The sequence below is a fragment of the Pholis gunnellus genome (assembly GCF_910591455.1).
Source record: "Pholis gunnellus genome assembly, chromosome: 14".
NCBI lineage: Eukaryota > Metazoa > Chordata > Actinopteri > Perciformes > Pholidae > Pholis > Pholis gunnellus.
This window is the reverse complement of record NC_136541.1, coordinates 15,026,792-15,040,262: the sequence shown is the minus strand read 5'-3', so window position 1 is coordinate 15,040,262 and position 13,471 is coordinate 15,026,792. Positions and strand designations below refer to the sequence as shown.

The 13,471-nt window shown below is 43.6% G+C and overlaps 1 protein-coding gene across 1 annotated transcript; it reads right to left on the bottom strand.

The window, feature by feature from the left end:
• Window positions 1–487: 487 nt before the first annotated feature.
• On the bottom strand, window positions 488–8,334 carry LOC306706167 (cullin-3-B-like). Its single transcript, XM_079173099.1, has 16 exons — window positions 8,079–8,334; window positions 5,687–5,884; window positions 5,421–5,534; window positions 3,881–4,041; window positions 3,645–3,759; window positions 3,331–3,559; window positions 3,035–3,180; window positions 2,744–2,920; window positions 2,479–2,649; window positions 2,227–2,334; window positions 1,934–2,058; window positions 1,741–1,837; window positions 1,476–1,610; window positions 1,167–1,353; window positions 761–906; window positions 488–653 (listed from the first exon to the last, which is right to left on the bottom strand). The coding sequence occupies exons 1-16, from the start codon at window positions 8,136–8,138 to the stop codon at window positions 522–524; spliced, it is 2,301 nt and encodes a 766-aa protein (XP_079029225.1). The 5' UTR covers window positions 8,139–8,334; the 3' UTR covers window positions 488–521.
• Between the last annotated feature and the right edge of the window lie 5,137 nt (window positions 8,335–13,471).

Sequence of the window (13,471 nt, the reverse complement as noted above, 5' to 3'; positions counted from 1 at the left end):
TTTGGACAGAACAGATGTTTTCATACCCACTGAAATGCTCAATGAGAGCAACAAATACTTTTTTATTTTTCGTTTTGTAACAATCCACATTTGCTGTTTTTAATAATTTTATTATTTTTATACAGTATTGAAACAAAAAAATAATGTGGTGCATTCACATTTTTCCCAAGGGATTCTTTGCAAGTTTGATCTCTACAAGGGTAAAACAGTGAAAAGCTTGAAGCTGGATCCATCCATGTTAAAACTCAGGGAATAGGAAGACTGGGCCCGATTTAAAAATCATCTACAAGTTTTGATGGATTGAATTTCTGCGCCGACATTTTTATTCCCATTTATGTTTGTTTACTGTGTTTTTGTAAGGGAGGATGAATCAGGTTCCCAGCATTTGTCTTTAAAAGAAACTTCCAGTCCATGCGTAACAACAGTCCAAAGAAAACAAACAACTCCCCCCCCCCCCCCCTCCCCCGCCTTGCCCCCCTCCCCCGTCCAGTCTCTTCCTCCTCTCATCCACAGTTCCTCTTCTATGCAACGTAGGTGTATACTTTACGATCTTCTGGCGTCCGTGCCAAGTATTCTCTTTCTATTAGTCCTTCTATACGCTTTTTAATTACGACAGGGCTCGGAAGAAAACGTGACCGTAGCTGCTGAGTTACCTGAGGACACAAAGTCACAACGGGTAAGAAAATGGCAGAAATCAAAATGCTGTCCATTGTTAAAGAGAAACGGACCAAAATGTGTATTCTCACGAGGAGCTCCTTACCTCAGCCACCAGGACGTTGTGCTGCATCTTCTTCCTTGACTTCATGATCCGGACGATGGCCGCCTCGATCTCATGCTTCCTGTCGTCATCCACTTTCTGCCGCGTCTCTTTCCTTTCGGGGTCGGATTCCCCTTGTTTAGCAGCAACTGGGGGAGTCGGATACAGGGACAAGATGAGGAGCATGGACCAAATGTTTAAAATCTCTCAAGGTACTATTCTTAATATTAGCAGAAAGGAAGAGTCCCGCCCCACCCCCCCAGATGTAAATTGTACTTTTGAACAGAGGATGTAGAAAGGACGAATATTGTATCCTCTGATCAAAAACACTGTACACCGTGTTGGACAGAAGGGAGGTGAGACTTGTTGCTGTAGTGACAGTACGTCTTGTACACAAACTTTTGCCCACCTGTCTGTATTTTGACTCTGTGCAGTTTGGAAGTAAACTGATCATTAACTGTAAACACGTGGCCGCTCTCGATCTCCTTAGACTTGGGCTCCTTGGTGAGAACTCTCTGTGTTGGCTTCCCGCAGGCCAAAGACTGCAGCGCTCGCACCAACTCCCGCTCAGGGATATCCGTCTCCTGCTGGATCTCCTTCAGATGGCCGACAGAAGAACATTGTAAAGTTCTCGCAATAGAAGAATGCATGCAAGTCATACAGCGAGCCAAAAATAACCTCGACGAAGACGAGATTATGACAGCCGACGTGTCCCCACCTCGAATGTGCACTTTTCTCTGTTGTTGAAGAGCATGAGGATGGTCATCTGGAAAGTGGAGACCTGCAGTATGTGCTTCCGGGTGTTCGAGCCCGTCACCTGCGCTCCTCCCACACCCACCTCTGAGCCGTCCTCCTGCAGAGGAAGTAGAAGGGGAAGGTAAATGTAAACTACAAACCTAGGAAATATACTCAACACCACCACTGATTCTTGACTGAAGCGGTTTATAATAAAAAAAAAATGGCAAATGGCATTTTTCATCTACCTTTTTAATAGTTCCGTAGAAAGTTGCGTTTAGGTCGGCCCCGCCCATATGGTGCTGCAGTGTTAGCTGCCTACCACTGTGCTTAGCGAGGTAAAACCTGCACAATAACAGCAAGACCTTTAGAAACCACACAGAACGACACAGAGCCTCCCTCTGTTTCAGTGAAACATTCAGATGAATTAAAGAGCATTACCTTCTAAAGACTTCAAAGGCGTGTCTGGGGGAGGGGGGGATGGTGCATGTAGGTGTTGCCGACTGCGTGGGCCAGTAGCCAGTAGTTAGCACTCTTACTGTGAGGTCCACACCGCTTAGAGACGCCTGAATGAGACGCATGGACATTTTTTTTCAGAACACATGTTGACATAGCATTACATCTCAATAACAGAATAACTGGAACACAACATTCTGATTAAAGACTCACTTCAAATCCTGCGATTTAAATGTTCTTCCATTACGATATTGGTCGATATAAAGTTCATGTCTTACCGACGTAGTGTGTATGTGTTGCCTGAACTCATCCATGGTCGTGTTGGATATGCTCATGTCTCTGAACATCCCTTCCAGCTTCGAGGTGAACTGACAGCCACATTCTGTCTGCAAAGGAGAAAGACAGAACGGGGAGTTCAAACTGCTGGCGGAGGACTTAAGATGGGGCGAAGGGCAGCAGCAGAGAAGACGAAAGAGAGCGGTACGAGGGATATGCACACACAGTGCATCCGTTACCAGAACGTCCTTTACCTTGAGCTTGGAGATCATGTTCTTCTCCGAGTCGTCTGACACACTCTTGTTGCTGAGGAGCCTGCGGCCCAGATGCTGCTTGTAGTACCTTTCAAACACATCCTTCTCTTGCATAAACCGGAACAACACCATGGCCTTGTCAAGGATGGACTCCACCTCCTGTTCTGTCAACTGGTCAAACACGACAGGGTGGAAAAAGAATGAGGAAATGTACAAGACACGCAAAAAGCTGTGCGTTGAAGGAAAATTCAGAGAAGATGCGTACCCCTTTGACACCCTTCTTGAGCTTGTCATCAATAAAGAGTGATAGGTACTCTGGTGAGCGGGAGTTGAGGTTGAGGAAATACTCAAAGTCTCCTGCTATGGTTTGTTTGAAAAGTCTGTCGTTGTTGAAGGACTCGAGGAGGAATCGATCGAATCGTGTCTTCAGGTCTAGCAGGCCCTGTTGAGGAGGCAGTTACAAAGAAGTGGTGTAATAACACGTTTCCCTCTCAATCACAGTGTCAAGCTGGGCTCGCCGATATCTTGAGACATAAACTTGTGTTTTTGGACATACCTGGATATAGTCGACAGGGTTCTTGCCCTCTCCCTCTTCGGACACTAGAGCTTTGCCTTGCTCCCTCAGGTAAGAGCTCATGCACTCGCACATAGTTTTCAGGCCGTTTGGCACACGACTGAACAGCTTGTACATGCACGCCAGGTCTGAGAGGGAGACACGGTGGGGGGAAACGTATGAGAAACAAGGAGAAACTGTTGAGGAAAGGCTGAAAAAAAAAAAAGACGACGACTTTGCAATTCTTAATTTTGAAATATAAATGCAATGCTTTGCCATCAAATCGGCAACCATGTTACCTTCTGTCTTTCCGTTCTTGAGCATATGGACGAGGCCAGAGTTCTCCATCTCCACGATGGTCTTCATGTGCTTAGAAATGAGCTCCCTCTCCACCACCTTGACGATGGGCTCCTCTGTAGACTTGTCTAGGCAGTGCATTACTCGCTCGATCTCTTCATTGATTCTGGCCTCTACCTTCTTGATGTAGACACTGGCACTGTTTTCTGCTAGGAACTTTTGGCTCTCCATCTGAAAGAGCAGATATTATGGGATTATCCATTGCAAAAATGTCCAGTGGTTAAATAAAGACACCAACAACCTACCACAGACTTACCTGGAAGAATTCCGCTGACATATCTAAGAAGGGACCTTCGAAGTCTTCCTCATACACAGACCTGCCGTCCAGGCCGAGAATCATCAGCATCTGGCAGGCGTTTCTGATTGCGCCCCTGCAGAGGATGATAAAAGAAGAAGTGGGCTGAAACATACGATATAAGATCAAGACAGAAACTTTCTAATTTCAACCAAAACATCCTGGAGTAATCCTTGTGAAGTAGTACTCCTGCATACCTGTCGACAACTTCTCCCTTCCTCTCACGAGCGATCATGTCCAGTAGCGTCTGACGTAGGTGGTCTCGGATGCAGCCGTAGCGCACCACCTGGTCTCTGAATATGATGAGGCCGAGGTTGTACACATTCTCCACGTTGTTTTGTTGAACGTAGACCCGGTCCTGGGGGACGAGAGAGCACGGAGGTGAAAAAGACCCCGCATGGAAAGCAGTACTGTGGCTCAAACTGACTCAAGAACCTTCATATAAACATATGCATGTTGACAGATTCTTAAGAAACTTCAGAATCACAGGTAAAACCACTATTTATATTTAGAAGTATAAAGTTTGTATGAAAGGTATTAATCTCACTACCACTTCACAAGTATGTATTTCAAGTGTTTTGTATGCTGACCGCTGTAAAAACAATTATGTAAATAATAGAATTTCAGAATAAAAGACTGGTAGGTGTGTGAATTATTCTCAGAAAACAGAAGGTAACGACATAAACTTCCAGAAAGCGTAAATATTTAAGGGGGATGTGGGTGACTAGACTTTACAATACAAATGTCTAGAATGACAAATATTAACCAGTGCAAAATTGAAGGTTGTTTCTACTTCCATGATATTAATCCTCCCATATTCCAAATGCCTGCTTTATGAGCTTAGGCTCTCTGATGCCTCTCCTTTTTTTCTTTATTCGAGTCATGAATGAGTTAGCATTTCTAAGATTAGATTACTATGTTAAATGTATATACCAGGTAACAGGGGCTAAAATTAAAGAGCATGCTGTGCATTGACATGAATGAACTATGTGTGACAAAGTACAACCACCCTACCTCTCCTAGAAAAACAAATATTGCTCCAGGGCCTAAAGAAAGGCGCAGTGGCTTCCAAGAAAAAAGGTAAATACACCGAGGGAGAAGAGTGAAGTCACACTTGCTGTATCTGTCTGGCTCTCCTCTAGAGGTCAGCAGGCAGGTAAAAACTGGAAGCTGCTCTCATTGCACAGCCTGACGTAGTTAAACACCGGGAAGCCAACTGTCCGGGGTAAAGCCAGGACAGGAAAAAGGAGAATACAAAACAAAAGAACCCCAGGAGAGCGGTGTCGTCTCTGTACTGCTTGTGCCATTGTTTAGACTGCATGTTTGCCTACCCTGAGGGCTCACTCACACACTCACATTTTGGACTTGCTTCTAAAGTAAATCAACTAGTCCTGCCATTTTTCCAAAATAAATGAATAAATACAGCAACAGAGGCTCATTGTTGTTAGGACCACAACGAAAACAGCACCTTACTAAGTCCAGAATAGGATGTAGGTGAAGGGTAGCTACAGTTGGAAACAAAAGGCCATTTCTTCAAAAGCACAACATTTTTCACAATTATTACAAGCACCATAATCCACTTACAGAGGCAACAAAACTCAACACAAACACAGAAATTCTGGTAACATTGACATGAATACCGCTGCATTGTGAAATGTTAAAGATCTTTGTACAGTAATGTATCTACAACTACAGAATGATTTGAACAAAATGAGTATGATAAGAAAGCCTATTTACCATGTACATGAGGATGTCTCTGATCATAACCATGGCAGTCTGATGGTCATTCCACGCCTGATTCAGTGTTTGCAGAAAGTTATTATTTAGAGAGTTTAAGACATCTTCCCGTACCTGAAAACACAAACAGATTGACAGAATTGACGTCCCATCAAGTTATTTCTGGTGTGATAAACATCAGGTCACACTCATAAGGACACTCGTGAAATGATTTGAAGGGGTTAGGGGTGTTAACAGCAGCTTTGGAGAGGAAAAGGTTTCTTTACTTTGTTGATGAGGTGCTCTGTGACGACCTCCCTCAGGCCCGTGTAGAGCTTCTCCCCGTGCTTGTGGAGCACCATGGTGTAGGCGTTCCTGTACAGCTCCTCAAAGCTTAACCCGCTGTTGTTCTTCCTCTGGATCTCTTGGATGGCATTCTTTAGGAGGTCCCAGATGTTGTTCACATACTTCTCATCCATCGTCATCTAGCAGGGATAGAAAGAGGAAAGGGGGTTTACTTGAAAAATGTCTATTCTTCATTATTTCCACCTGGTATGAAGAGATGATGACAGTAATGTCAAGGACTATTAGTTGCAATACAATTAAATACAAAATAGTAGATCACTTGTTAAAAAGAAAAGAACCATATGCATTATAAAGGTTCAATAGATGCTCTACGTTAATAATAATTAATGCAGCTTTCTAAAGCCCTCTACAGAAACTGTCTGATTTTAAAACATATACACACACACTTACACATAAGCAATACATTTCTACCTTGCAGTGTGGACAGGGAAGATTTTTAAAAAGCCCAGTTGTTTGATTGATGACTTTCGCAGTAAAGATGTGGTACTTAAGTGTAGCAGAAGTGTACACAAGCGTCATTTATAATACTTGCACTTCCCTCTGTGATACAATGCAGGTGACTGGTGACACCTTGATGATTCTGCCTGCTGTCAGATAACTTGGCAAGCATATAACAGCAATTTGATCAAGGATATCAATGCAGCAGCACAGGAGCAATAGCTTTGATCAACATTAGATCACGATTCAATCACCGTTTCTTACTTGTGCAGTCATATCATCAGCAACAAAGACATTTACCATGGATGTAATTTCTGTCAGAAATGGATTAAGGAAGAAGCTAGGAGAAAGCTAGCTAAAGCCACAAAAAAACGCTTTATTGGCAGTGATGCGATATTAATTATTCAACAGAAAGTAAACCATATACATTACATATTGTGTTGAAGACTTGAGCCCATTGCCATCATCTTGACCAGACTGCATGAAAAGCTTTACAATCCTAAAAATGGACTCCCTTGGTGTAAACATTTCCCTCAAACTGTACCAACAAAGCTGTACATAGAGCATAGAGATGGTAGAGAAGCAGCCGTCAAGTGTGTCTACCGCCTTTGTTGTGTTCAACTTTCTGAATGAAAACAAGATGCTTCATACCACAATTAACCCTCTAGTATCTTCACGTAAGCATGACATTATTATTTGTATCATGATATATTGTGTTTTCTGCCAAAGTGCCAAGACCTAGGAGTCGCTTTCTGTGTATCTCACCATAAACACAATAACAATGGTTCAATGTTGTGTTGAAGACAATCACAGTTTTCCGATCACAAGATAAGCAAGTCTGAATAGCAACTAGAAATACAAGAGCTGTAATGGGATACATTAATATAACCCCTGAATTCAAGTTTGTTATTATATTGATCAAGACCTTTTTTTTGTTGCTACACTCTGGTTTAACGGGCTGGTCTTGCATTTGCATGTAAGCTCAACATTTGAGAAAGGATTAACTGTGTTCACTCACTCATCTGCTCACTGACTCATTCTGCCAGACACCCACTCACAACCCTGGGTATCCAAACGGAGGAAAAAGCATTGGTCTGTGTTTCACACGAGTAATCTCGACAAGGAATGGAAGGATGTTCTAAGGGCTAGGCATCTCAGACAAGGCTGCACATCCCACAACATGACAACTGCGCTCATAACAGAGAATTGTTGAGTGAATATGTTATTCAGCACAGTGATCATCAGATGTTGGTGTCATCGTTGTGTGACAGTAGTACGTTACTATCAGTAGGCTGCTGGGTTGACGTCAACAACACTAACGACGAGACCATAGCCATGTTTACTGTAGTCTCACGTTAAGTTGAAGCTGCGTTAGCTCTCGAGATGAAGCACTACACAATAATGTGGTAATTGCCATCTATAACAGCCTACGCCAAATGCGTGTTGCAACGAAACACCAATAGCCAAAAGAGCTGACCGTTACCATAGCGTAACGATACTTGCTGACTGACGGCAACTTAGCTAGCGTCAAGTTAGCCAACATTATCAGGCCTGCTACGCTACTTAGCTAGCTACCGTTTGCTAGCAAGGCACTAGGGAAGTTTCCTTAACGTTATGCTAACATTAGCTCATGTCAAACGACGATAACGTTGTCAAGCCAAGGAGCTAGCAAACGTTAAATAAACCGAACTGCTAAAATGTCTGATGTTCTTCGGGTAATTTGTTTCGCTGATAGCAGCTTTCAGTTGACAATGACATGTCTTTCCAGTTTGAGCGGCTAGCTAGCAGGTAGTTGCTAGCACAGAGACCCGTCATCCCCGGTACTCGAGTCTCAAAGTTAGCGTCTCAGAGCTCACAGAGCCGGACAATACTTACAGGAAAGGCTCGTATTCTCATCTTGGTGTCCTTCTTGGGGCCGCCTTTGAGGTTGGACATGATTAGTTAGAACGACTTTCGTTTCTAAGTTGACTTAAAGACTACATGAAAGGCAGTTGCTAGTTTGCTTTCTACGCCAGGAAAGCGGCAGGGACACTCAGTGACCTCCCCTTCAGAAATTAAGTCGTTCTGTATGTCTGTTATGTTGTTGTCACTCGCTCTCCTCTCAGTGGTTTTTAGCTAATGTTAGCTTGTATGCAGTGATGGCGGACGGCTGTACTCCACTGCGCAACGCCGAAATCTCGCGAGAGAAAAGTCTACTGACAGGTGCATTCCACAGGTTGATAACATACCTTCGCGGTTAAATTTGCATCTGCTAACTGTAACATTTTATATTAATATTCCGACAAAAAGCTGTAAGTATTTAAGAACTTTTTTTTTTTAACGACAAAATAACTGTTAAAACTGAAAAAGGATTGACAAAAAAGCACCAAGGGCGGAGAAAAACTTTATTTCAAACGTCAAAATAGAGTTTGCTATGGCTAACGTTATCCCTTAATAAAGGCCAGGCCACCATGCCAACAGCGGGTACGTTTGAAACAGAAAGCGTAACGACCATTTTGTGTCAGTGTCAGATAGGGCCAAGAGTTTAACACCATGTGTACCTGTCATCTTTGCTGTTTTCCAGTCCACCGCATGTCCAACTGCCCATTCCGACGGATGACCAACGGCTGGAAGATGGAATATCTTCTCACTGTCATGACGATGCTCTCTAAATAAGAGAAAGAAAACAATGTATACAACCGCAGATAGGTGAGTCCACGAGACTCCAATGAAAACAAGACACTTAACTTTACATTTAACGTAAGGAGATTCATTTTTAAAGTAAAATTGGAAGTATGAGACTATCACAATATTAAACCCAGAACCTACCATAGTAGCTTACCCCACACAAACATGAATGACTACATATTTACAGTAGCCTACACAGTGCCAATACTAGTTGGTTATACCTCTGAATTCTGGTGTTATGATAGGAACTGTTGCATTCTTCCTGAGATGAGCTCCAGCGGTCCTCCTCAGGCCCATGTTCTCCAGCTCCAGCTTTCTGATTTCCGCCCGCATGACGCTGATCACCCGTAGAAGCCTCTGTTCACTGTCCATGGTGCTACCTGCACACATTTCCACCCTGCCTGCATCTCCCTTAGAGGCATACAACCCACCAAACGACCCCATCTGACCAGTAAACACACAGTTCACACATAGAGCCTAAGTTAGGCGGAGAAGCCCCAACATATAACTTACGTGGAGACAACTACATCACAGTCCACAAAGCTCCCATCTCCTTCTTCTTTTAAAGTTGACATTAAAGCTCAATATCGGGCCAACAAAGAAAGAAGCAGCCAATCAAAAGCAGCAATCTTGTCCGTCATCAGACCATTGAAAGTCTGGTCACATGATGGGGACAGTGTTATTTTCTTCTTAGTGATCGGATGCCTACCACTTTCCCTCCTCCTGTTAAATATTCATCTACTCTGTCAACGTAAAGCAACAAAAGGTACTTGGGGGGAGAGGCGTAACCTTTGTCAAGGGTGATCTGCTTCTCCTTTAAACTCAGAATACTTCTCAAAATGGACATAGGAGCACCATAATATTATGTTGTTTAGTATGTGAGGTACAGCAAAACAGACCTCTCAGTTTCCACACCAATGTCCTCATTTTAGGGCTCATGCAGACAGCCTTGCTGCATTGACACAAATCTATAAAAAGTGCACACATATACAGTTAAGTGCAATGAATAACCAGATAACTGCTGCAGTGCGTGTTTGTGTTTATGTGTGTTGACTTACACGTGTGTTACATGTGAGCGGCTGTGTAGTAAGAACACCCATGCATCCTATGTGCAGTATTTAGAGGAGAGGGTAGGAGTCGGTCTGTTTAGCGCTGCTCTGCTGCTCTCTGGTGTAGAGTAGTGCCAGCATCATGCTCAATGAAGAACCTAATACCAAGAAGGAAAGCAGTGTTTTACTGACCTCTTCTGGTTCAAATGTAAATAGAAAATGTCAAGTCTGTAGGGCCTCTGTCCATAACTAACAATGATGTCACAACCTAACTGAACACACTCTGAATACACACTTCTATATCACACCTTCCATAAAGGTTCACTTTAGATGTCCTTATGTGTGTCATAGACACGATGACACTTTCAGAGCAAGAGGAGTCGATTCACTGAGGGTACGTGCTCGTGAAGGCGTTTAGATGCACAATATCTTTACTGACAAAAACAATTATAATATTGCATGCTGTAGCTGGTCACGCTTTGCCGTTCTGTTGCTTTTGTCACTCGCAGTGTAAACATAGGTAAGAGTGCAGATACCACCAGTGTGTGTGTGCGTGTGTGTGTTCAGAGGTCATGTTAGTGTTATTGTGGAGGTGAGCCAACTTTATATCATGGGTTGATTACACATTACTTCATCCTACAGAGGTAGGATAAAACACACCTACAGTGTATCTAATATTTAGTGATAAATATTCCTGTAACTTGACATTGCAAACAGACCTCTGGGACACATATTTGAGCAGCCGCGTGCAGCATATTATGAAGTTGCCTGCTTGCTTGTGTCTTTTTTTTTTTCTGACAGCACATTAGATACTCTGCGTTCCTCCCATTCCGCTCTGTGGTGTGTAAGCTGTTTGTCTGCTGATAACAGGCCCCGCTTCAACCAAAGAGATAAACTCTTAACAGCTAACACAAGATGCTGAAGCCTACATGACACAAATGTATTGTGGCGGTGGAAATGAAGACTGGGCCAAGTGAAAGACGTCCATGTAAAGTGATGAGAAATGATACTGTTGTGGTTGGGCACACACAAAGTCAACTATTGAGACTGCAGTAACAACAGCATTAATAAGAGAAATGCCTTTAACATTTACTTTTGTTGCCACGTGTCGTACCCAGGACGCCCAGCAGGTGGCGTGTGCTGAAACAAACGTGGCCTACTGTGGTGTAGCTTGTCCCCCAGCCCAGCAGCAGGGTAAGCCCAAAGGACAACAGTGTAAAGTGGTGCATTTGAAAACAGAGGTAATTGATTTTTATTTATTTTTTGTGATTACAGAAGCAGAATTTAATACACTGCTTTTGATTTCAGCTCTTCTCATCGCCGCGTCTTGCTTTTGCAAACATGACACCACGAGGCTCGGGAACACACGCGGCTCCCCTTCAGAATTCCGCACTCATCATTTTTAGCCAAGTTCCCCGTTGACGCGGCGCCAACACACACACACACACACACACACACACACACACACACACACACACACACACACACACACACACACCACAAAACAGGACAAGTAATTTAATTTGCCACTGCCGCCGACCTTGAAGCATTGAATGTAGGCTACCAGAATCCCAATAGGGAGGCTTGAAGAAAAACATCCTGGGAGCTGAAATAGGGGTCAGGCTGCTCTGCCTGAAGCATCACTCACACAGTCTCTTCTCCTCCACAGCAACACGTCTGTCCTTCAGCTCCTCATAAGGAATATTCATTTAAAGGTATTCAGGCAACATTTGATAACACTCATACAATTCCAGTATGACTTAATCCTTTCCAAGGCGTTCCCCTAAGCTTTATATGTCACAAACAAGGGTACCATTATGACTCACCGGTTATGTGACACATGAAGTCTAGAAAGTATCACCTCCCCGCATGAGAGGTGCGAGATAAAACAAATTGCAAAGGAGGGCAGGAGAAAAGTAGAAGCTTTTATGATGTGATACATGCCGAGGATGTCTTATGGTGCTTCTGGCGTGTCGTGTTTGCAAATCTCAGGAGATATGTGTGACGAGACCTGGTGTATAGACGCGTCGGCATCTCCGCTGATAAGACCACATTCCTTAAAAACTGAGCGTGTTTCGAAAGAATTGCCTTGCAGCAAGCTATAGGGAAAAATGAGACATTGACTGATCTCTCAGAAATTGCTTTGTCATGTCACCATATATGACAGGAAGAGGTTGGAGGACCTTTTTTTAACGTGTGTTACGTGCAGACACATTCCCATTCCCATCGTTCATCATCACCCGGAGGGAACACATGCACCAGTGTCCTCCTCCAGCCACGTGACGCGACGCGATCCCAACGTAATTGCGACCGTAACTTGTTGCCCACGTTAGAGGTGACATCTTAAATCACTCCCAAACATCTTAGGTCAGAATTCAATATTGGTCGTAAAATCTAAATATAAGCCCCCCCCCCCCCCCCCCCCGAATGGACTAAGTTGTTTCACAGAGCGCTGCGGTAGAGCTGGCAGAAACACACACACACAGGGTAATAAGGCCTGAAAGTGGAGCCCTCACCACAGGAGAGCTTCTGCTATTGAGATTGTTTGCGTAATATTTGTGAAATGTTGCAGTAACTTTTGAAGAATCTCGTTTTAAGGACTTTTGAATGCGCTGCTATGCGTCCTTGTCTTCCAGCGTGCCAGCGTTTCAAATAGAGACCCGTAGGCTTGTCTTTAATGACATAGCTCATGGTCACAGTCCCATCCAACAGCCTTCATTATGACTCAGTAATCACAGGCTACATCTTGTTTTTCTTTTCCTTGCTCTTGCTCTTTCTTTTTGTAAACCCATGGGCCTCTCTCTCTCTTTCTCTCTCTCTCTCTCTCTCTCTCTCTCTCTCTCTCTCTCTCTCTCTCTCTCTCTCTCTCTCTCTCTCTCTCTCTCTCTCTCCCTCTCTGTTTGTGCTCCTCTGAGTCCAGTAGTGAGCAGAGAGCTTCTGGAGAAAGTCTTTGTTGACTTTTCGGCACAGACTGGTGCTCTGTAGGGGAGCAGTCTGTTATTTATGGCTCAGGCTTCTGTGATTGGTTGAGGAGAGATATAATTATGTCTGGCACTCAGCTTAGCTAGTTTTAGAATTACAATAGGTGCCATGTTGAGTTCACTGGTTGCTACGATACTAAGTGGAGGGTCTGGTAGCGTATAGAACATGTTTTTTGACGTGTACCTATGTCTGTTGGGTGAACCCTTTTTACATATTAACCCCTCAGCCCGATGAGCTTACTTGACACTGGGAAATGTGATAATTCATAACTCATTTATATGACATGCGACACCGCCTGCAGGGGTTTTGTGTGTGTTGAATTTTCACAATTTTTTGCCCAGAACGAGGACTGTTGTGAGGAGGAGATCTCTCAAAGACCAGCAGTTAAACACTGTTTCAATGTTCACATTGGCACCAGGCTGTTGTTGTACCCTTTAATCTCTTCATGTAGCATACATGTTGTACGTTTAGCCCAGAGGGTGCGTCACACACCAGTTACGGGTGAATTAAACGACGTGCAGTGTACAGTAGCTGTATTTTAATTGTTACTATCTCTAAATTTGTGTATCT

What these genes read in the sequence shown, in the direction of transcription:
- LOC306706167 (XM_079173099.1), bottom strand. Translation starts at nt 8,138, where the DNA reads ATGTCCAACCTCAAAGGCGGCCCCAAGAAGGACACCAAGATGAGAATA. An exon ending in CAAGAACGGAAAGACAGAAG is followed by an intron (nt 3,181 to 3,330) that starts GTAACATGGTTG and finishes TCTCCCTCTCAG; the next exon opens with ACCTGGCGTGCATGTACAAG. An exon ending in TCAAGAAGGGTGTCAAAGGG is followed by an intron (nt 2,650 to 2,743) that starts GTACGCATCTTC and finishes GTGTTTGACCAG; the next exon opens with TTGACAGAACAGGAGGTGGA.